This window comes from Saccostrea echinata, unplaced genomic scaffold (genome assembly GCF_033153115.1).
Source record: "Saccostrea echinata isolate AGI-Se365-2 ecotype Australia unplaced genomic scaffold, CSIRO_AGI_Sech_v1 ptg000002l, whole genome shotgun sequence".
NCBI classification, from domain to species: Eukaryota; Metazoa; Mollusca; class Bivalvia; order Ostreida; family Ostreidae; genus Saccostrea; species Saccostrea echinata.
Genome location: NW_026889751.1, coordinates 27,877,152 through 27,898,191, shown reverse-complemented (window position 1 = coordinate 27,898,191; position 21,040 = coordinate 27,877,152). Strand labels below are relative to the sequence as shown.

The following is a 21,040-nucleotide window of genomic DNA, read 5'->3' as shown; positions in this document are numbered from 1 at the left end:
GCCCATGGACCTTTATAAAATATTTTAATTTTTTTTTTCTTGTTATTTTACACGGAATCGCCTTTGCACGCAAATACATGTATGGTTGTTAAAACCGTTGTAATTCATTCTATAAGTCAGTGGTTTTCCATTCTAAAATCCACATTATCTGTTATGAGTTTTTATATCAGATAAGAATAAACATATTTATTTTACAACTAGAATAATTTTATCTTTTATACTACAGTATTCGGTAACAATTACAATGTTTTACAGCGATAAAAATCGTGGTGTGATTACAAAAGTTTTAAATCATACATAAATGTATGTGCAGAAAATATTGTAAAACTCAAATTAATATATAGTTTTACTTAATGTACATGTATCGTCTTTCTTATGCCAATTTCGGAACATTTATTCTATTTATTTATTTTATTTATTGATTGATTTGTCTGTTTATTTATTTTTTGGCACCTGACATTATAATACAGTACAATAGTTTCAATGCAAGGAAAAGATCAGAGGCATTCCGAATAAATCGTTCATCTTGCGTTCACCGTTCGTTCACCGTTCACTTTGCGCTCGCGTTTGCTCACCGTTCAGCGTTCACCAACCGTTCACCAAGTTGCGTTCAGCGTTCACACATCGTTCACTCACCGTTCGCTCTGCGTTCGTTCACCGTTCGTTCAGTGTTCGCTCACCGTTCAAGTGGGAAAGTAGAACGTTTCAGGGACTGTAACAGTTCAAACGAGGAGGTGATACAAACACTATCAGGTCTTCAATCCTGTAGTTTGATCACCCCTTCTATTTTCTTTTCTTCAGAATGTTCACAAATCTTTCGTCATAATCAGTAAACACTAGATCTTCACTTTTTGTCACTTTTATGTCACATGGCTTCTTCTCTGACTCGGTTCCAATTGAACTGAGCATCGATCCCTAATCGATGCTATAGGGTTTCATGGTGTTGTCCACTTCACGCGTCCAGATTTCTTCATCATTCACACTTGTCACATAATAAAGATGTCTGAACCTAGTGTCTACTGTGGTGACATTCTCTGCCTCTTCAAGCAGTCATTTGACTGGAAGGGGGGTCCACATTCAGATCGTTAATTCTGAGTTGTCTCAATGCTGTAGCTATGACTTTCTGTTGTAAAAGGATACTTTGTGATTAAGGCTACAAATATTTTGCTAAGTTTTTTTTTCCTTGAATGTTGCATGGTGTTAAAATTAGTAAAGATGGCACAATTTTTTTGCAATAATCAGCTCTGTCAAGTCCTTAGTACCTGAAAAAGTTTTTTTTTTTATTTTATTTATTGCAAATCCTTATATTTTACATAGAGTACACAGATTCCTGTTTTCTCCCCTGCCTCTCTGAGATGTACAGTTAGAGTTCAAACTCCAGGTCTATAAGTTAATAAATAGCCCCACAGTGGATTTAGTATACTTATAGTCACACGGAAATAATTTCCGTGTGACTATAAGTACAAAATCCACTGTGGGGTTAGGGTTAACCAAATTTTCCAAATTAACCAAATGTCGGAACACTCAGATTTTCCTATCGGAGTTATCCTTCTTGGCAGAGAATTGCTTTACATTAAAAGTGAGAAGTACACATTCGATTTAGAGAACAAAAGATTCTTAAAACAGCGGTGAAGGAGAAACTTTAGTACTATGCAACAATATATTGCACAAGTGGTGTAAATCAGATGTGGATACTTAGGATATTTTGGAAAATTTGAAATCACAAAATTTTACCAATAACATAAAAACTTACAACTTTTCAACTCTTTATTCATCCCCTACGATAAATTAAAGTCCAGGCTTTTGACATTGGCAGCTGCTTTTTCAATAAGAATGGAACTCGTACACTTTCTTACCTTGTCATTGGTCATTTGCAAAACTATTTTGTTAAAAACATTCCGATTGTACACACAAGTACTCTGACGTTGATAATAAAAAGATGCTTGAGTTTCTGATTGACAATATCTATGTGGTTTTGGAGACGAGGTCTTTCAACAACCTGTCGGAATTCCCATGGGTACCGATTGTGCTCCGTTTTTAGCAGACCTATTTTGTATTCATATGAAGCGGAATTTTTTCAAAATCTTATTCTTCAGATGAAAAACAAACTTGCTGTGGCCTTCAACTCGACATTTAGATTTATCGACCATGTATTATCAATTAACAATAGTTACTTCCATTCATATGTCGACACGTTATATCCCAGTGAGCTTGAAATTAAAAAGACTACAGAGTCTGACACATCTGTTTCATATTTGGATATTTTACTAGAAAAAGACGGTAATGGTTACCTAACAACAAAGCTTTATGATACGTGAAGATTTCAACATTTCTACCGTCAACTTTCCTTACGTATGTAGCAATATACCCTTATCAACTGCATATGGGGTTTATATCTCTCAGTTGATTCGATACGCAAGAGCATGCTCTACGTATGAACAATTTCTAAAACGAGGTAAGCTATTGACAAACAAGTTGATGAAACAAGAATAACAACAGTCTCGTCTAAAGCCATCATTTAGTAAGTTCTATGGTCGATACAATGACCATGTCATCAAATACCATCTGTCATCAAGTCTAATGCGGACTAATGTTTTTCATATTAATTGTTAGGCCATTATTTACACACTGATTTGTTGACGGATTTTTCCGTTATTTCCCGATCATGACATGGAACACACGGCGGTTGTGACCGGTCGACGGGGATTTTAAATACACTTAAAAGAACAAATCTTGCAAAATAGTGTTCCGACATTTTCTTTTTAACTCAAAGTAAATTTTAAAGCGGTACCTATCTTTAAACTTGTGTTTGATTTTAAACGTTAGGATAAATAGGTTAGAATAAATAATTTATGGCATGGATTTTTTGGAGATATGAAAATTTATTCAGCAAAAGAAAATCCTATTCCCCATCAGCGAAACCCTAGGGAAAATATGACTTTTTTTATGTTCGTATCTTCCTCATAAATCATGATCATTCGACCAATGTACATATTTTCATATTCTATATGTGCTGTAATTTTTTTATTTATAGTTTCACATCAGAAATTTGATTTTCTTTACTTGTTTGCTTCTATATTCAGCAACAAACAAACTGTCATCTGTATCTATACACAATCCCAAAGGTCCAGAAATTCCACAGTGTATGTAATGGAGGAACTGTCCATCCTGGTCTATGATGTGGACACAGTCATTGATATAGTCAGCAGTAAGAATGTGACCCTGACTGTCCGTGGCGATTCCTTGAGGACTGAATGGTTCATTCTTTGGAGCAGGAGTATGTCCAGTGTACCTGAATCTCAGTTTTCCGGCCTGATTGACCACCACTACTGCTCTAGCTTTATTATCTGACACACAAATATCCAGGTTTCTGTTCTCAGTTATACATCTCCCTGCAGGACCAGATGAGTAGAGAGGTTTACCTTCCTCATCTAACTCAATGCTTTGTTTCTCCATGGAACCATGGTACCGGAAAACTTGTGTTCGTTCGTTATCATTATTGTACATGATAAATAAAAATTCACCAGAGGTGGTACTACAGGCACCATTGGGTATCCAGCTCTTTTTTCTCACCATCTTTTGTATCTTCTTATTCTTCACAATGTTTACAGTTCCATCCATGGTATCAACATAAACTAAATCTCCATTTTTTGTCACTGCTATGTCATACGGTCTGTACTCTGACTTAGTTGCAATTGACTTGAGTAGTGATCCCTGACTGATGCTGAAGAGTTTTATGGTACTGTCTTGTCCAGTTGTCCAGATTTCGTCATCATTCAGGCAGGCCACATTGTAAAGCAAGTGATAATTCGTGTTTAAAGTGGTGATAATCTCGGGTTCATCAATAAATTGTTTGAATGGAAGAGAAGCTTCCGGTGATTTCTCTTTACTCTTCATACTGTAATCAAGTTTATCTTCTTCTAATAAACTGGATGATAAACCTCCGAACATTTTGTTAAATTCGTCTCCTTCGATTTTTCCCAGTGCAAATTTTGGTAAAGACGGCTCAATTATTTGTGGAGAGTTTTTATATCCCTCTATATTAGTTGTGACATTAATCAGCTTTGTGATGTCAATGTAATTTACTAATCTTTCAATGGAATTGATTTCATCCTTGATGTCAGAAATTTTCTTTTTTATTTCATCCATATGATTCTGTAGAGTTTGAAACTGTATATTTTTCATCTCATCAACTTCATCTTTAAGTTTCTTGACAAGTTTGTCAATTTCTCTGTGCCAGTCCTCTCCATGTTTTGTTATGGCTGTTGAAAGATCTTCGTGTTCCTTTTTTAACTGTCTCATTCTGTTTTGTACATCAGAGGCAATGTCCTGGTAGTTTGGGTAAATTGTGTTTTTTAATTCAGTTTGTTCTTTGATTATCTTTTTCTTTTTTTCGTCGAGAACTTTTAAGATTTTTATTAATTCATGACCAAGATGTTGATCTGATCTGAGACAGGCAGCACAGACGGGAATATCACATTGATTGCAGTACATTTCACATCTTTTTTTGATATGAGATGCACAAAAGGGATAGAGAGGAGAAGATTTTCTTAGAGTGAATCTCACAATTTTGTGTTCTTTGGATTCATCAGATGTCATGTGTTCTCCCACACAGGCCTTACACAGGTTGACAAGGCATGTATCACAGCCCATTTGCACCACAGCGGTATTACACAGGTCACATCGCATGTGGGCACTAGTGCTAGTGGGATCCATGGTAAAATTATGCCTGAAATATAGTATTAAACAAGAAAATGTTAATGCTAAGTTATTGTACTGCACCTTAGTCAGAGAAATCAAATCAAATGGCTAGGATATATCTGTATCGACAATTTATAAAGAAGAAAATTATTGGAATTAAAATAGTGTTTGCAAATACTATCTATCGTTAAGTCGAATGTTGATTGACGTTTATCATACAAATTGATGGACCATCATTTTCACATCGAATTGTCTACGGATTTTTCCGTTGACCCGATCAGAATAAAGAGCATACAGCGGGTAAGACCGGTCAACAGGAGATGTTCACTCCTCCATAGCATCTGATCCCACCTCTGTTGTCAGAGGTCCTTGTTTGCTCTGCTCACAATTTGTATAGTTTAATTGGACTTAAGGTCAAGATCTAGTGAATGAAAGGTGCCCACAGATTTCTCAAATTTGAGATACATAATCTTTTAATGACTCTTTACGAATATAGCTTGGTAAAATAAGGTGTATCCGGACATAATTTTGGGGTAAACTCATCGGAAAAACATATTATAAACTGCCCATTTTCAATGAAAAATGAAGAAAGTCGGGTATAAAAATGGGAGTTCTCTCCATCTCAGACAAAGGAAATGTATCAGAATTGCCTACAGTCTCTCAGAAAACGGTTTTTCATATCTTCTTGATCTCTACTTTAAAATGATATTAAACGGAATAAGGGTATCGGGGTTACATATGACATGATTTCAAATTGAATTCCATGAAAGTGTTTTATTTTCTACATAATTCCATTGAAGCCGTAAAGTACGGGAAAAATTAATTTGCAATCAATTATGACGTCATAATGAATCAAGCACCAAGAAGAAAGGCTAAACTCATTTACTAAATCTTGACCTTAAGAGCATGCTTTACTTTTCGATATCTTCGCATTCCATTCTAGGAATGTCTAGCCTCTAAATACGAAATTATTATTTTTTATTTATTTATTTTATTTTTGCTGAATAACAATTTAAATGTAATGAAACATCACCCTAGGATCGACCAATGAATGTACATATATATAAAGATTCATCTGGCATGTAAAAAAACACAGATCTTTTTTTTAATTTGTATTGATCTTTGTAGCACCGAAGAATTACATACACTTGCACACATGGTGGTTCAACAAAAACATTGAGGGTCAATGAAAAAGGTGAAATGAACATTAGTTGATCTCAAACAAAACCACACAAAAGTCAAATTTGTGAACAGGCCAGGGCATAAAACACGGACTAATTGAAATGCCATAGGTGGGATCAGGTGCCTTGTAGGAGTTGGCATTCTTTGTCGAGCGGATATACCATGAGTCCCATGTATTAATTAGATTGAAAAAATAATCCATGGACAGAAAAAACAACAATGGCCTAAAAATTAGTATGAAAAATGTTAGTCAAAATACGACCCAGAAAAATGTTTTGTAAACATGATCATTGTAAAGACCATAGAATATTAGAAACGCTGACTTTAAAAGAGGTTATAGAAAACCCAGTAACATTAAATGTGAAAAACATGTTTTCTTATGAAAATATCAGCGTAGATAACCCCAAATCCCCTCCTCACTACTCAAAATGACCTTTACTGTCTTTAAAAAAAATCACTTTCCTCCAAATACTATTCCACATGTTAATCAAATTCAAGATAGAATATAAAGACACCATCAAGTAAGAACATATGAATTCGATGTCTTAAATTTACAATAAATCTATCGATGATCCATTAAGCTGAGCTTTCTGTTCATGGATAACCATATGACGTACAGTTTCATGAAACAACAACAGTATAAACTCCAATTAATTTTTTTTACTAAAGGAAGCTCGAAACACTGCTCACTAATTAACCTGAATACCTGATCTACCCTTTGATGCACAGATCAGAACAGTAAATGACACAATTTGAAACGGATTTAAAGATTAGAGACCAAATAACGTAATAAAGATATTATTTACACATACTTTCCCAAGGTAAGTGAACAACAGTGATATCTGTTCACAATACATCACCGTCAATGTATAATAAAACTTTTATTGAAATATGCCAGTTACCCTTTGTTGAAAATAAAACAGATAAGCTCTTTATGAACACGTATGATGTAATTTTATCAATGTCCAAAAACATTTTTCGTTAGTGTTTAGAGCTTCCTTAAGAGAGATCTGTGAAAGGGACATTAAATGTGTTGTTTACATTTGTTATAAATTCTTCTTTTTAAAACTTTTCTATTTATAGCTTTGTCCTCGTTTATAATCTGAGACTGCCATATATACTGCATGCTCAAATGAAGACGTTATATTTTAAAAATATTACACGAACAAATCTTGTTCATGTGTATTTAATATACAATTATATGGGAAAAAACCAAATGAATCACCCCAAGATTATTACCTGTCTCTAATGGCCTCTTGTCAATCTATGTACAGCAGTTGGTAAATCTAGTAATCCAAAAACCCGGATAGCGGTTTACATGTTTTATTTATATTCTTCATACCTTTGGACAGAATGGCTTCGTAGTTCCTAGATAACAGTATTTGTTTCATTTTGGGTTAGTTGAGTTTATTTTGAAGTTTTTTTAACACATGAAACAAATTATTGTTGAAAAAAAAATTGCATGACTATATATAGTTGGTGCTTTAAAAGTTTCATTTTAATATTTTATTCTATTCGATCAATTGCAATTGAACTGCGTTTCTTTATGTTTTATTAGAAATGATACCTGAATATACAAATCAATATACCGGGTATTGTGCATTATAAAATCAACTTTATTTGCTTTAAATTTTTTTTATTAAAAGAAGAATTATATGAGGTGGAATTTCTATTGCAACTTTTTAGAAAGCCTAAGATCATTTTTTCAAGCTTGAAAAAGATAGTCAATCTCAATTCTGAATATTGATTGATAATACAAGTATATCATAAGGACATTGTTATTCAATATCTGAAAATTATTTAAAAACAAATTGTTCTACAGTAAACGCCAAGTTGTTGTTGTTTGTATGTTTTATTTTAGAATTTATTAAGTACTCATTAGTCAAATTAGTATGGTATTGCTTCAAGTGTGTCGTTAGAGAAAGTTCATTGAATATATGAAAGTCACATTTACTTCTGTTGTTCTACAGCAAAATATTTTAGATGTCTTATAGTGTGATTGACCAATACATACCTCTTAAATTCTGAAAACAAGGTAAAAATATTTATATAAAATTATAAAGTTTCAAATGTAAATAATACTTAATGTCTTCAAATGCAAAGTTTTATATTGTACATAAAATAGTTTTAAAGAACAGAACGATATCATTATTAATATAAACGAAGTATTAAACATAGATATCAAAACTTAAAGGAAATACTTCACAAAAGCTGAAATGCAGAACACTAGCTTTTCAAATTACAATCTTACAAAAGGTTAATGCAAAGCACAAATCGTATTGAAATTTTAATATTTTTTTTCAAAAATGCAAACAGCTGTATTTTATATTTATAATGAATAGATGCATTACACAAATAAGAAATTCTTATTTCTTTCGAGACCACACCCATTTAATGCATAGAGATATCATCTAAAATGTTGAGTATTGTCATTATTTGCCAGAATAAACTACATACACGATTCTTAGGCGCAATGATAATCAATGCAAATTATCAAAGATCTGCACGTTTGTGTGTCAGTCGAATATTTCTACATATTTAAACGGACCCTTTTTCTCATAAAAAAGGACTGTTACCTTCTTTCTAGGAAATAAATGTTCCCATAATTTAGTTAACCGTCTTTCCCTCACCTGATTTCTTTTCCATTTGTGAATGGTATCAAGCAAAACTCTTTAATTATTATTTATAAAACCACCACCGAAAAAAAATCATTCATTTGCCCCTGATTCCCATGACAAAATAAAAGCAAGTGTTTCGAGATTTCTTCAACAAGGTCTTCATTAATTATTGTTATCTCGCTCCTGATTACATCTCAAGACAAAAATGTTATCAATAAATATTTGGATTCCAAAAAAACATTTCTTCATAGGGTAGTAGCAATTCACATTTCAAAGTCGTTCTGAAGCTTAAAGATCACTCAGTCTTTTCTGGTATCTTTAAAACATACCTTTTACCTTAACGGCGAAAATTTAGTAAAATGAATAAAAAGTAACATTTGACATTACAATCAGTTACCTATTTGCTAACGTTAGTAGGTCCCTTTTACAATACACCTAACATAGGAATCAAATTTTGAGACAAAATAATTCAATGTATAGTTGGAGAATGGTTTTAATGTTAAGAAAGTGCAATGAAACGATACAAATTTGGAGCAGAGCAAACACGGACCTCAAAAGCTAGAGTTGGGATCAGGTACCATGGAGGAGTGAGCATCCCCTGCCGACCAGTCACACCCAACGTGTGCTCCTTGTCATGATCGGAAGGGAAAAAATCCGGAAAAATCCGTAGACAGGTCAGTGTGTAAATAATGGCCTAACAATTAGTATGAAAAACGTCAGTCAGCATTTTGACTTAATGATAGGTTGTATGTGTTTAAAAGGTCATTGAATCAACCATAAAACTTGCGAAATGATGACTTCAAACGGGACTGTTGATATCCTTGTTTCATCAACTTGTTTGTCAATAGCTTGTCTCGTTTTAAAAATTGTTCATATTGTTCAATTGTGCATATCGAATCAACTGAGAGATATATATCCCATATGCAGATGATAAGGGTATATTGCTACATAAGTAAGGGAAGTTGACAATTGAAAAGTTGAAGTCATCATATTTATCATAAAGCTTTGTTGTTAGGTTACCATTAACGACTTTTTCTAATAAAATATCTAAATATGAAACAAATGTATCTGACTCTGTGGTATCTTTTATTTCAAGCTCACTGGGATATATCGAGCGAGTCGACATATGAATGGAAGTAACTATTGTTAATTGATAATATGTCGTCGATATATGGAAATGTCCAGTTGAAGGCCACAGCAAGTGTTTTTTCTTTTCATGTAGAAGTTTTTGAATAAATTCTGCTTCATATGAATACAAAAATAGGTCTGCTAATAACGGGGCGCAATTCGTACCCAAGGGAATTCCAACAGACTGTTGGAAGACCTGATGTCCAAAAACTACATATATATTGTCAATCAGAAACTCAAGCATCTTTTTTATATCAACTTCAGAGTGCTCGTATGTACAATCAGAATGCTTTTTAACAAAATAATTTTGAAAATGACCAATGACAAGATAAGTATATTTACGAGTTCTATTTTTATTGAAAAAGATGCTGTCTATGATGTCAAAAAGCCTGGACTTCAATTTATCGTGCGAGATGGTTGTATAAAGTGTTGAAAAGTTGTACGTTTTGATGTTATTGATTTCAGTAAAAATTTGTGATTTCAAATTTTCAAAAAGTCCCTTAGAGTTTTTAAGTATCCACATCTGATTTAGACCACTTCTCGAATATACTGTTGTACAGTACTCCTGAAGTTTCTCCTTCATTACGTAAATATTTTAGTGAGGAGTAAATAAAGAGGCTTGGTTGAACATTTACTAGAACCCGCTATGTATCTTTGTAAGGATTTTTATGAAGTTTAGGAATCCAGTAAAGGTACGGTAATTTAAAATCATTTTGATTGTTGGGAATATTAAAAATATCTAAAAACGGACATATGATTTTGAAGATTTTCCTACTTAGAAAGGGAGGTATGGGTGTAAGTTGATTTCCACCTGCAGAATTAAATCCTAGTTCCTCTAAAATACAATTCAAATATTGAGCCTTTCAAACAAATACTTTGGTTACCAGCTTTGTCAGCTGGGACCAGGTATCAACTGGGACCATACTGATTGTGTAATCTAATTCCTTTATCACTTCTGAATTATGAAAGACAGAAGAACAAATAGTTTTCATACAGGCCCTCAATAGTTTAATGCGAGATTTCAACATCCACCCAATGCTCTTAATCTATTCTGACAAAGTGTCAAGGTCTTCTTTTTCGTGTTTGGCCCATCACCAGGCGTAATCTTCCACAGAATTCCTAATATATATAAAATTATCACGCTAGTTAAAAGAACGGATTTCCCTAAATTTTGACCCTTTTAAAATAAGAGATTTAAGGTTCTCATTAGTAACTATGTTTACATCACCAGTAAAGACGTGTCCAGCAGGACTATAGTTTTTGGGTGAAGAAGAACATTAACACGTAGGAGGATTATGTATCAGATGTTCGATATCTAGGCACTGTGGAGTTTTTTGTAATTAAAAGTTTGGAAGCAATAGTCGATGTATATTTTTAAGAAATACAAGGTATGGACTTCAATTTGAAATATGGTGGAATACAAGACTGAACCCTTTTGTGATTAAGAATATTACCAATATTAACTGCGTGAAATATATGGAGATAACGAACAGTATTCAAGCTCAAAAGTCCATTAAACAAAACAAAATAGGAGCAGAGCAAACACGGACCTCCAAAACATCAGAGGTGGGATCAGGTGCCATGGAGGAGTGAGCATCCCCTGCCGACCGGTCACACCCGCCGTGTGCTCCTTGTCATGATAGGGAATCGAAATAACGGAAAAATCCGTCAACAATTCAGTGTGTAAATAATGGCCTAACAATTAGTATGAAAAAACGTCAGTCACCATTTGACTCAAAGATAAATTGTATTTGTGCGTCTATTCCTTTGATTGCAAATTGAAGTGTAAGGAACAAACGGGTTGTTTGAACAGTATCATCTTCCATTAATTGTGTCGGTTTAAAAAGCCTATGATTTGCAATATCCATAATCACAGTTCCAAGCCTGTATTGTGTTGTCGAAGGATCCAAATATGGACTTTTCTTGACCTTTTCAAATAAACCATATAGAACTTTCAAAGGGACAGAGTAAAGTTTGGTGCGAAATTAGATGGAGACCTAACTGTTTACATAAGGTAGTACACAAATGTAATTACATATTAAGGAATCAAAAGAATATATACTAGTTTTATTATATGACCGATGTCCATAACTACGCTAACGTCTCTGAGTATTGTTAAAAAGTTCCATCACATTCATATTGCAACACTGTGGACTTGAAAGATTCCCAATGCTATCGACATTTTTCATTGCTTCGATATGGAAAGGCTGTGCCAAGTTTCCTTATCCAGTATTCTTCTGGTTGTCTACGGAATGGTGTACTCAGTGATGGATTATTAGTATGATGATAAATCTTTTCTAGAATTCTAACTTTCATTGATAAAATAGAATGATCAGGTAAATTAGAATGCTTGTAGAAAAGCTGCTGGACCCCTTTGTTAATTTGAAATCTGTGACCTGATATTCTTTTATAAAGTGAACCCTTGGTTTCACCGACATAAGTAAGCACACAAAGGTTACAACATTTGCAGATTTGCAGTTCAAATTTTCCCAAGTTTGGTATAGAAGCTTTGTCCTGTCAGATTGCTAGTAAAAGAACAGTCTGTGATCAAAACATCACATGTTTTACTGTTTTTAGCAGAACATTTGGAAATAGATGCCATTGGATCTGAAAAAGATTCAACAAATATATCTATAAGAGAAACTTTGCATTCCTTCAATTTTGTGTATGAACTGTAGTTTTTATACCAAAACTTGGACTCCAAAGATTGTATATAGGTCAATTTTTTAATATCCCGGATGATTATCCGAGGGACACCTACTGAACGCTTTGAGTCTGTGTCCCTAATATACTCAAAAGAGTGACGCCATTTTATACTGGCCGACGCGTCTACCGGCAGTTTACCGGCTTGATTGAGCACCACTACTGCTCTAGCTCTGCTGAAATAAAGGAATGCCTTTATTATCCTTTAGCATTTATTTTTATTTGATAGATTTAATTAATTTATTTATTCTAAATTCTACCTTCATCTTCCGTGTTCACAAATGCAATGGTATTTCTTTGTTTCTCTATCACCAGACATTGGAATAGAAAGTGTGGGATATGAACAATTTATCCAATGACAGTTATCCTTTTGAGAACAAAGATATCACATAGAATGTACACGAGCTTATGCACAATTGCGGCTCTAAAATAATTTTATCTGACATAAATATCAATAAGCTGTTAATTTCAATATTTAGAAAAAATTTTCGGTTGCTATTTCATAGATTTTTTTTTACATTTTCAATTTACCGTTGATATTTGATTTTCTTCTCTTACCTGCTCCTCCATTGAGCAACAAACAAATTGTCATTTGTATCAATACACAGTCCCCAGGGATCACTCAGTCCACAGTCTATGTAACGGAGAAACTGTCCATCCTTGTCTATGATGTGGACACAGTCATTACTATAATCAGCTGTAAGTATGTAACTCTGACTGTCTGTGGTGATTCCTCGTGGACTAAATGGTTGGTTCTTAGGAGCAGGAGTGTGTCCAGTGTATCTGAATTTCAGTTTTCCGGCCTGATTAACCACTACTATAGCCATAGCTTCTTTATCAGCCACACAGATATCCAGATTCCTGTTCTCAGTTATACGTGCGTAATAAGGCCAAGGAGATAAGAGAGCTTTACCTTTATCATCAAACTGAATGGTTTGTTTCTCTGTTGAGCCAAAGTAACGGACAACTTTTGATTGTTGGTAATCAGCACTGTACATGATAACCAGGAGGTCAAAAGAGGAAGTGCCACATACACCGCAAGGTATCCAACTCTGTAGTCTGATCACCTCAATCTTTTCACTCTTAAAAATGTTCAATGTTCTATCACTATTATCAACATAAATTAAATCTCCACTTTTTGCCACTGCTATGTCCTCTGGTGTGTACTCTGACCTGGTTGTGATTGACTTGAGCAATGATCCTTGATTGATGCTGTAGAGGTTTATGGTGCTGTCTCCACCTGTCCAGATTTTTTCATTACTCAGACAGGCCACAGTATAATGCTGCCTATATCCAGTTTCTATCGTGGTGACGATCTCTGGTTCATCAAGCAGTTTTTTAACTTGAGAATCCAGCTTTTGGAAAATTATTTGTTATCTTTATGCTATAACCATGCTTTTCAGAAGTAAAAGAACTTAGTGATAAAGTTCCAAACAATTTGCTAAGTTCTTCTCCTTGGATTTTACCTGATGTGAATTTTGGTAAAGACGGTACAATTTTTGGAGGAAGATGTTTACGTCTCTCTTCATTAGATTTTGCATTAATCAGTTTTGTAATATCATTAGAATTTACCAGAGATTCAATTGAATTGATTTTACATTTGATGTCTGCAATTTTTTTGTGTATCTCATCTAAATGTTTCTGTAGAATTTTTAATTGTTTCCTTTTCATCTCATCAGCTTCAGCTTTAAGTTTCTTGACAAGTTTGTCAATTTCTCTGTGCCAGTCCTCTCCATGTTTTGTTATGGCTGTTGAGAGATCTCCATATTCCTTTTCTAACTGACTCATCCTGTTTTGTACATCAGAGGCAATGTCCTGGTAAGTGGGGTAAATTGTCTCATTTAATTCAGTTTGTTCTTTGATGATTCTTTCTTTTTTCTTTTCTAGGGCTTGTAAAATTTTCAAAAGTTTATGACCTAGATGTTGATCTGAAGCAAGGCAGGTGGCACACACAGGAATGTCACATTGATTGCAAACATTTCACATCGTTCTCTGACATGGGATGAACATGTAGGGTGGAGAGGGGTAGAATTTCTTAGAGAAAATCTAACAATTTCATGTTTGGGGGGTTCAACAGCTACTAGTATTGCGTGTTGTCCTACACAGGCCTTACACAGATTGACAAGGCACGTATCACAGTGCATCTGTACCACAGCGGTCTCACACAGGTCACATCGCATCACATCCTGGGCTTTTGAGCGAGGATCCATGATTACTTTGCCTAGCATTGAAAAATATCTTAGGCACCCCGGTAAAAGTAATCAATTAAATCAATTTCACGTATTTGTAGCTCCGAAGTCATGGAAACGAAATTACTGGACGTAAAAAGATTCTAGAAATATAACATAATTATAAAATTCAAGTTGTAAATTAAACAAATCTCCCAATTTTTCCAGTGATGTATTTTTAGTCATCTTTAATGTTCCTGATAACTTTTTTTTAATTTTGGAAGAAGGCTTACTTGAATTTGAAATGTTACATTCCATAGAAAGAGGGCGTACAAGGCTAGGGAAATCCCCCGCCCTGAGACAATATATTTCTCAAATTTCAATAATCATGGAGAATTTATATTTTTCAAGAATAATGTTGTCAGTTGTCTCATCTGCAACATATTTTATTGACTTAATTGAGTGACTGATTTATTGATTGGTATTTTTTTTAAAGTTGACAGTTAAGCATATTTAGTGCAAAATGGGTTTATTGTAGACATAAAAATATTTTTGAATATAAATGGGTCAAGTCTCTTTTCTACATAAAAATTTAAATTAATGGAAAAATTAACGTAAAATCAAATTTATGTTTTAAAAAACATGGAGTCTGAACCCTTTCTATACGAAAATAAAACATTTCTAGAATAAAAATTAAATGCTTCAACAAATTCGTTTATTTAAAGCATACTGACAAACGTCGATGACAAGAAGACTTCGTAGCGTAGTGGAAAACGCGTTTATTATTTAGTCTAATCCTGAGTTTTGGAGCGAGTTCGAACCACGTATGAAGCTCTTTTCTTTTTACATATCTTAAAAACCTAACTAAAAAAAGAAATAATTTATCAATAAGTTATTCGATAAAAAGGAATTAAATGTGCATAAGATGATACTGACAATACAATTTTTGAAAAATATAACTTTTCATGAACATTTAGAATTAAGAAATGCCTTTTCTCAGAGCGGATTGTCCTCGCCTTGTACGCCTTCATTCAAATTTATATATGATGCAAGAATTTATTGAACAGGGCTGAAAGTATTAATGTACATAGTGAATCATAATCAGTCTCCCAAATGAAAGGGAAGTGGATTAGAAATACTTGGCAATCCATGAGATCAGGTATAAAAAAAAGTTACGGCGAAGTTTCTTAGAATCGTGTCAAAATCTATTGTAACATAAAACCATTGTAAGTTTTGACAAATGATAATCATAAATATGTTACTTCACAAACTATATACTAAGTATGGCAAATTTTAGGACAGATTTTATGCTGTTTCTTAAGTACGAAATTCACCATTCTAACTTACATATACTGTAAACGCGGTTATACTGAAATATCAATCTGATTAAAATCAGATCCTCGATGCTCCTTTTTTAACGATATGTCGCTTACGAGTTCCCGTGTCGCATTAGATGTTGGCACCAAAAAGATCCCTCACTGCTCAATGGCCCTGAGTGCGGAGTATAGGTCAAAATTTGCAGCTCTCCACCGGCAAGTGGTGGCGTCCCCATATGAGTGAAAAATTCTCGAGGGACGTTAAACAATAAACAAAACAAAACAAACAAACAGTATGTAAGAGTGCTTCCACATTTAAAAAATGATTCATCATGGTTTCATTTTTCCTGAGAAGTGAAGTTTTAAAGACTTCTATTTAAAATTTGATTGGCTATTGTAGCCTCACCTTGTTCCTAGGAGGGGAGGGGGGTCATGATTTGAACAAACCTGAATCTATACTACCTAAAGTTGTTTCCATATTAATTTGACTAATCATGGCTTTGCTGTCCTTGAGATGATCTAATAAAAAAAATTTTCATATAAAATCTATATTGAACTTTGATTCCCTGTTGTGGCCCCACCCTACCGCCGGGGACCAAAGTATGAATAAATTTACAATTTACACTACCTCAGGGATCTTTCACCTATGTTTCATCTTTTCTGAGCCAGTGGTTCTTGAGAAAAAGATTTTTCCTATATATTTCAATTTAAAACTTTGATTCCATAATGTGGCCCCACCCTATCCCGGGGGCCATGATTTGAAAAATTTAGAATCTACTCTACCTCAGGAAGATTCCGTATAAGTTTCAGCTTTTCTGGCCCAGTGGTTCTTGAGAAAAAGATTTTTAATGACCCCACCCTATCTTTGTCTTTTCTTAATTATTTCCCCTTGGAGGGGACTTGGCCCTTCATTTTAAGAATTTAAATTCCCTAGGTCTTTACTCAAGGATGCTTTGTACCTACTTTGGTTAAAATTTGCCCAGTGGTTCTTGAGAAGAAGTTGAAAATGTGAAAAGTTTACGGACGAACAGGGTGACGGACGACAGACAGTGGATGATCAGAAAAGCTCACTTGAGCTTTCAGCTCAGGTGAGCTATTAAAAACCTGTAACTCAATCCAGATATCATTATAACTGTAATACAGTACCATTATTTGCAGCATGATTTGTTTTTGTTTTGTTTCGTTTGTTTTTTTTAATTAATGAATACTAACAAGTCTTCAGTTTTGTTTGTTGTTTTTTTATATTGCTTATTTTTTTCTTCCAGAGTTAGATTGTTGCAGTTGTTATTTCAGATATAAACACCATCCAGCATAGATGAAACTAAGGTATTTTTATCATCAAATTCCATGTCAAGATTAAAAATAATACAAAAAATTATGTTAGTTACATTTACATTTTGAATGATGAAAGTCAAGAAGCAAGAAAAAGTTGAATGTATTCCAGAAATATTTTAATATTGCTATTCCTGTATAACCATGAATAAGTGATAATCACTTGTTAATTTATTTTGTTTTTATAAATGTTATTGATTTTACTTTTTCAATATTTATTGATAAATGAATATGTATGTTTAGATTATATATGATATCCATTGTAAGTAAATTCTTTTTTCATTCTACAGATAACCATTGCATACCCAAGTGGAAGAAGAACAGAGCTTGTAAGAAATGAAACAGAACAGAAAATATGTAGAGCTATTTTTAATGGTAGGTCCTCAGGAAATGCCAAAAATGCTATAATTGCTGTAGTATCCACAGCTTACAGGAAGGAGGTTGTTACAGCAGTGTCACACATCATTAGTTGTGAATCAAAAGAACTCTGTAAAAGAAATTCAGGAAGCATTCTCCAGCAAAAAGACGACAACAGTATATTAGAATTTTCTTGGGATAAGTTTTACAGGGAGCTTCACATCAAAGCACCAAACACCCTGAGAGTTATTCAGTCAGCAGTTAGTGATGTTCCAGTTGCCATTGGTGAGAAGAAATTCATAAACTTAATGCTTACAGTAGCTTCAGCATTTCACGGACGTAATCAAGAGATGTCATCGGTGCATTACCAGCTCGGTTTCATTTTGGCTCATGGAGGATGTACACAGAGGGTAAATTTTTTCATTCAAAGGAAGTGTTCAATGAACATACCCTATCTTTGTCTGTTTATGTTGTGTATGTTTTTAAAGACAATGCAGATAAAGAGATTTACAATGCTTGAAATGAAGTGATTAATATGTGTTGCTTAGATAATGTTATTAATTTTAATAAATTGTGTTTACATATTTGTAATAACTCAAGGCTTTTTTAGGATATTGACAGATTAACCAAGTGCGGAATGACTGTGACAAGTAAATCCATGCACAGCAAGTTAGAAACCTGGATATCAAACTTAGATGCAGAGGTCATAGCACTGAAGAAGTCTTGGGAGGAGGGCCAAGAAAATACAACAAAATACCAGTTAATTGGTGACAAATACTGCCATCCTACAGGTAAATTTTGTGTCTTATTTATTGGATATGTATTGGGTTTTGTTCAAATCAAAACTGGAAAAAATATAGAACATTATTATACAAAGTTTGTGTTGATAAACAGTATAGGTACATGCATCACTTTAGTAGAAATTTCAGTCTAGTTAAAATTATATCTATGTGCTCCCTATTTTTAAATATCTTAAAAATCAAAAATCAGGAAGCAAATAGTAGATATAATTTCAATTAGTTTGGTTTGTTATTTATAATAATGTAAGTTTACAAATCATAGTGACCATACACATCTTGTTCCATTTTGAAGGACCTCCCAGAACCAGACACAATCCATACATTTGTTTAATGTATTGATTGCTGTAGATAGAGTGCAAATACCTGTGGTAACTCCAGAAAGAGACCTAGAATATGCAGACATCTCTTTTGAAAAATTCGTGCCATCACTTGAAGAACAAGAAAAGTTGAGGGAAGAATTGGTTTTTATTACTGCAACATCTGTGATCAGGAACATTCCCCACCTTTCAAAACTTTTGAACAAAATATATCCCAAACATCTGCCACACAAGTATAGTGATCAAGCAGGAATTAAAACAGTACAAGTAAGTATTCCAGGTTAAAATGCAAAGATTAAATACTAGGTATGAATTTATAGTGGATTTAAATTTATTGTCAAATTAAAACAATGCAAGTGATTTAATTTTTCACAAAGTATTCTTGTTCATGATAGGAATATGGTGTTGATGTGATTTGTGGGTATGCTGATATTATGGTTATAAACTTATCAGAAGTATGTTCCTCACAGAGATGGAGAGATTTGTGAGCCTGTTTTTTTTGGTGGTAAGTATAAGTGGTCAATTATTATACCCTCACACAACTTAATGGAAAGGGATAGTACATTGCTAACTGTATGCAAGTTGGTTTGTTTGTGTGTTTGTATGTTTGAAATAAAATCTTAGCACTTAGAATCATTAGACATACTTCTGAGGCATTGTATTAATAAATCAAACTATATTCATTTCAGAAAGAATTATTTCTTGAGAAAATCAATACTACTGAGTATCATTTGGGTACATATCAAATTTTATGTACAAGTTAACATGAATAACAAATGTGTTTAATTTGATACACAACATATTTGAAAACCTATTCTGTTGCAAGGAATGCTCCACTTGTGGTGTGCTGATTGAAATTTGTATGAGATACTGTAAAAGTAATGTGTTAATTATGTTTGTTAAAACAGGTGACCGGCTTACTGATGAGCGCATTCAGTGTGCACAGGAAGCCATGCTTAATGGTAACACGTCTGATGATAGATTAGAAGGTTTCATATCCAAAATCGAGGATTTCCACAGATTAATGAATTTTTTAGAAGTAAGTACCTTATCTATGTATAATTTTATTTAGATAATGGTTTGCTACACTTCATGAAACCTTTCATCAATCTTAAAATTTAAGATTAGATAAACATTTCCTAATCATATGTTGAATTCTTAAATTAGTTAGATTAAAAAATATAACTTCAGAAAATTCAATTTTATTTTAGGCAATAGCAAAACTTACATACAATACCGGATCTGCAGGAGACAGAGGAACAGTTTATTACTTCAGAAATTTATTGAACCACAGAAGTGTTAAAGGGGATGTGAAAAATGCCTACCGTTCATATTACACCATCTTAGATGCCATTTGCTGTTATTTATTTCTGAAAGAAATGGATCTTGAGAATTTATCAGATTCCATTCCGCTGCGTCAACAATTTTACCAGTATACAGATGCAGACAAAATCTCATGGATAAATGACATATGTGAAAGGATCATTGAAAAATACTTTTTTGAGGGTTCTCCTGATATTATGTCCATGTTAAGAGATTGTGTGACCGACAAAAATCATCCGGACAATTATTGGGTGTCAAATTTCAATGAAGGTAGAGTGAAATGTCATCATTGTGAAAAAACTTATGCGTATGTTGGCAGTCTGAAAGCACACGAAGAAAAAATGCATGGTGTTACTGTGTCAAAGAAAGAAAAAAGAAAAGTAAAGATGAACTAAATGGATACATGTTGCTACTTTTTAAACTTTCACTGTTACACAAGAATTTGGATGATGCTGTTGACATGGCAGATGGTGTAAGGAGCATTAAATCAGCTAAATATGAGCTTCCTATTTATAACTATACTAACAAAACGAAGTATGCTATAGGTTCTATCCATTTGGTTGCAATGACGGAGGGGTTGCTTAGCGAGGAACTAAAACAACGCCTGACAGCAAACAGATATATTAATCTACAGGGAGGAAAAAACAACAACTTGGCCTTAGACGAATATGTTGAACTTTTGAATAGAGACAGCAAATTTGCCTGCTCTGGCTTCCAAACCAAGGAGAGTATTTTAGCACACTCCAAGGAATTCCCCCATATTATTAACTCAACCAAACATCTTGATGTGATTAGTGATATATCTGGTAGGAAGGGTTTTCATACTGTACCTTCTTATTTGGAAGATATTCAAAGGGTTTTTAAAGAACTTGCAGAAATAAAGGCATTCTCCGTTGTTGATGGTCGAAAGTTGAAATGTGAAGGCATAAAAAATGACCCCAAAATTTATGATGAATGTTTTAACGGACTGTCTACTTTAATTGTAAGACATAAACCAGTAGTTGCTTATCACAGACTGCGAAATAAACATATTTGAAACACATGCTTTTTTCGTTACATGCATTTCAAGTAAGGTCACCAAAAAATTGTTTGTTT

At 33.6% G+C, this 21,040-nt stretch overlaps 2 protein-coding genes and 1 pseudogene across 2 annotated transcripts; 1 reads left to right on the top strand and 2 right to left on the bottom strand.

The window, feature by feature from the left end:
* Positions 1 to 2,800: 2,800 nt before the first annotated feature.
* Positions 2,801 to 4,727, bottom strand: LOC133202242 (probable E3 ubiquitin-protein ligase MID2). The gene has a single exon (XM_061338040.1). The coding sequence runs from the start codon at positions 4,714 to 4,716 to the stop codon at positions 3,037 to 3,039; it is 1,680 nt and encodes a 559-aa protein (XP_061194024.1). The 5' UTR covers positions 4,717 to 4,727; the 3' UTR covers positions 2,801 to 3,036.
* A 7,449-nt stretch (positions 4,728 to 12,176) lies between these two features.
* Positions 12,177 to 14,542, bottom strand: LOC133178214 (uncharacterized). Its single transcript, XM_061312961.1, has 5 exons — positions 14,435 to 14,542; positions 13,905 to 14,147; positions 12,891 to 13,687; positions 12,391 to 12,508; positions 12,177 to 12,236 (listed from the first exon to the last, which is right to left on the bottom strand). The coding sequence occupies exons 1-5, from the start codon at positions 14,540 to 14,542 to the stop codon at positions 12,177 to 12,179; spliced, it is 1,326 nt and encodes a 441-aa protein (XP_061168945.1).
* A 3,600-nt stretch (positions 14,543 to 18,142) lies between these two features.
* On the top strand, positions 18,143 to 20,987 carry LOC133178213 (uncharacterized; annotated as a pseudogene).
* Positions 20,988 to 21,040: the final 53 nt, after the last annotated feature.

Excerpts from the sequence above, each read along its gene's own strand:
- LOC133202242 (XM_061338040.1), bottom strand. The coding sequence starts at position 4,716 with ATGGATCCCACTAGCACTAGTGCCCACATGCGATGTGACCTGTGTAAT.
- LOC133178214 (XM_061312961.1), bottom strand. The coding sequence starts at position 14,542 with ATGGATCCTCGCTCAAAAGCCCAGGATGTGATGCGATGTGACCTGTGT. Across the intron at positions 14,148-14,434 it reads TCAATCTGTGTAAGGCCTGT|GACATTGCCTCTGATGTACA; the intron begins GTAGGACAACAC and ends CCCACTTACCAG. Across the intron at positions 12,509-12,890 it reads GTTGCTCAATGGAGGAGCAG|CAGAGCTAGAGCAGTAGTGG; the intron begins GTAAGAGAAGAA and ends CCTTTATTTCAG.